General features: G+C 62.9%; 1 protein-coding gene across 1 annotated transcript in view; it reads right to left on the reverse strand.

The window, feature by feature from the left end:
- Positions 1-778, reverse strand: part of LOC104168064 (collagen alpha-1(XVIII) chain-like) — a gene marked incomplete at its 3' end in the record, with an annotated part of 5840 nt that overhangs the window by 4669 nt on the left and 393 nt on the right. Inside the window, exons 2-3 of the mRNA XM_009708516.1 lie at positions 635-667; positions 404-448 (exon numbers count right to left, since the gene is read on the reverse strand). Of these exons, the coding sequence (XP_009706818.1) occupies positions 404-448; positions 635-667 (78 nt within the window). The remainder of the gene's footprint in view (positions 1-403; positions 449-634; positions 668-778) is intronic.

Genomic DNA, 778 nt, shown 5'->3' on the forward strand with positions numbered 1-778 from the left:
CTCCAATGCTGCAGCAGAGCTCGGTGCCGAGCGGGGATGCTTGCAGGCACCCTTGCGTTCTTCTGCAGGTCTCCGAGCAGCAGGATCGGTCCTTTACACCCGCTGCCGCCCCATCTACCCTCTTGGTGCTGGCAACATTAAGAAACCTTAATTCTTGAGGCTCCTGCTCCCAGCTTAGGCTGCAGTGGATGGGTCATCCCAAGGGGCACCCTGGCCCCCAAAGGAGGGGAGGGCAAGCGTGCACATCCCAGCAAGCCTTTACCTCCACCCTTGAGGAACCCAAATACCAGCATCCCCCTCCCCATTCCAGCGGGAGGTGGTCCCCTAAGCAGCATCCTTGCCTCCGGTCTGCAATGTTTGTGGGACCCTCCTTTCCCCAAAAGACCCTCCCCAGGCACAGTACCTTGGGTCCCGGTGCACCGGGGAGGCCGAGATCGCCCATGTCACCCTAAGGAGGAGGAGGAGGGAGAAGAGGCTGTGAAGAAGCTGCCCAGTTTCAGGCAGGAGCAGGTTGGTGCTCCCCAGACTGGGGGTGGAGAGAGCTGGGACCTCCTGGAGATGTGTCAGGGGTGCCGGCTGCCCTCTCAGGGAACCGTCATGGGCTCCCAGGGGACATAGGACAGGGGAAACTCACCCGCTCTCCTTTGGGCCCCGTCTGCCCAGCCACCTTGGCTCCAGCACAGGAAACCCCCGTGGGGCTGGTGGGCACTGAGCCCCCCATCACAGGGGGCAGTTACAGCCCCGCCGCTATGGGATGGCCCTGGGATGGATCCCCTTG

This window comes from Cariama cristata, unplaced genomic scaffold (assembly GCF_000690535.1).
Source record: "Cariama cristata isolate BGI_N322 unplaced genomic scaffold, ASM69053v1 scaffold29849, whole genome shotgun sequence".
Classification (NCBI taxonomy): domain Eukaryota; kingdom Metazoa; phylum Chordata; class Aves; order Cariamiformes; family Cariamidae; genus Cariama; species Cariama cristata.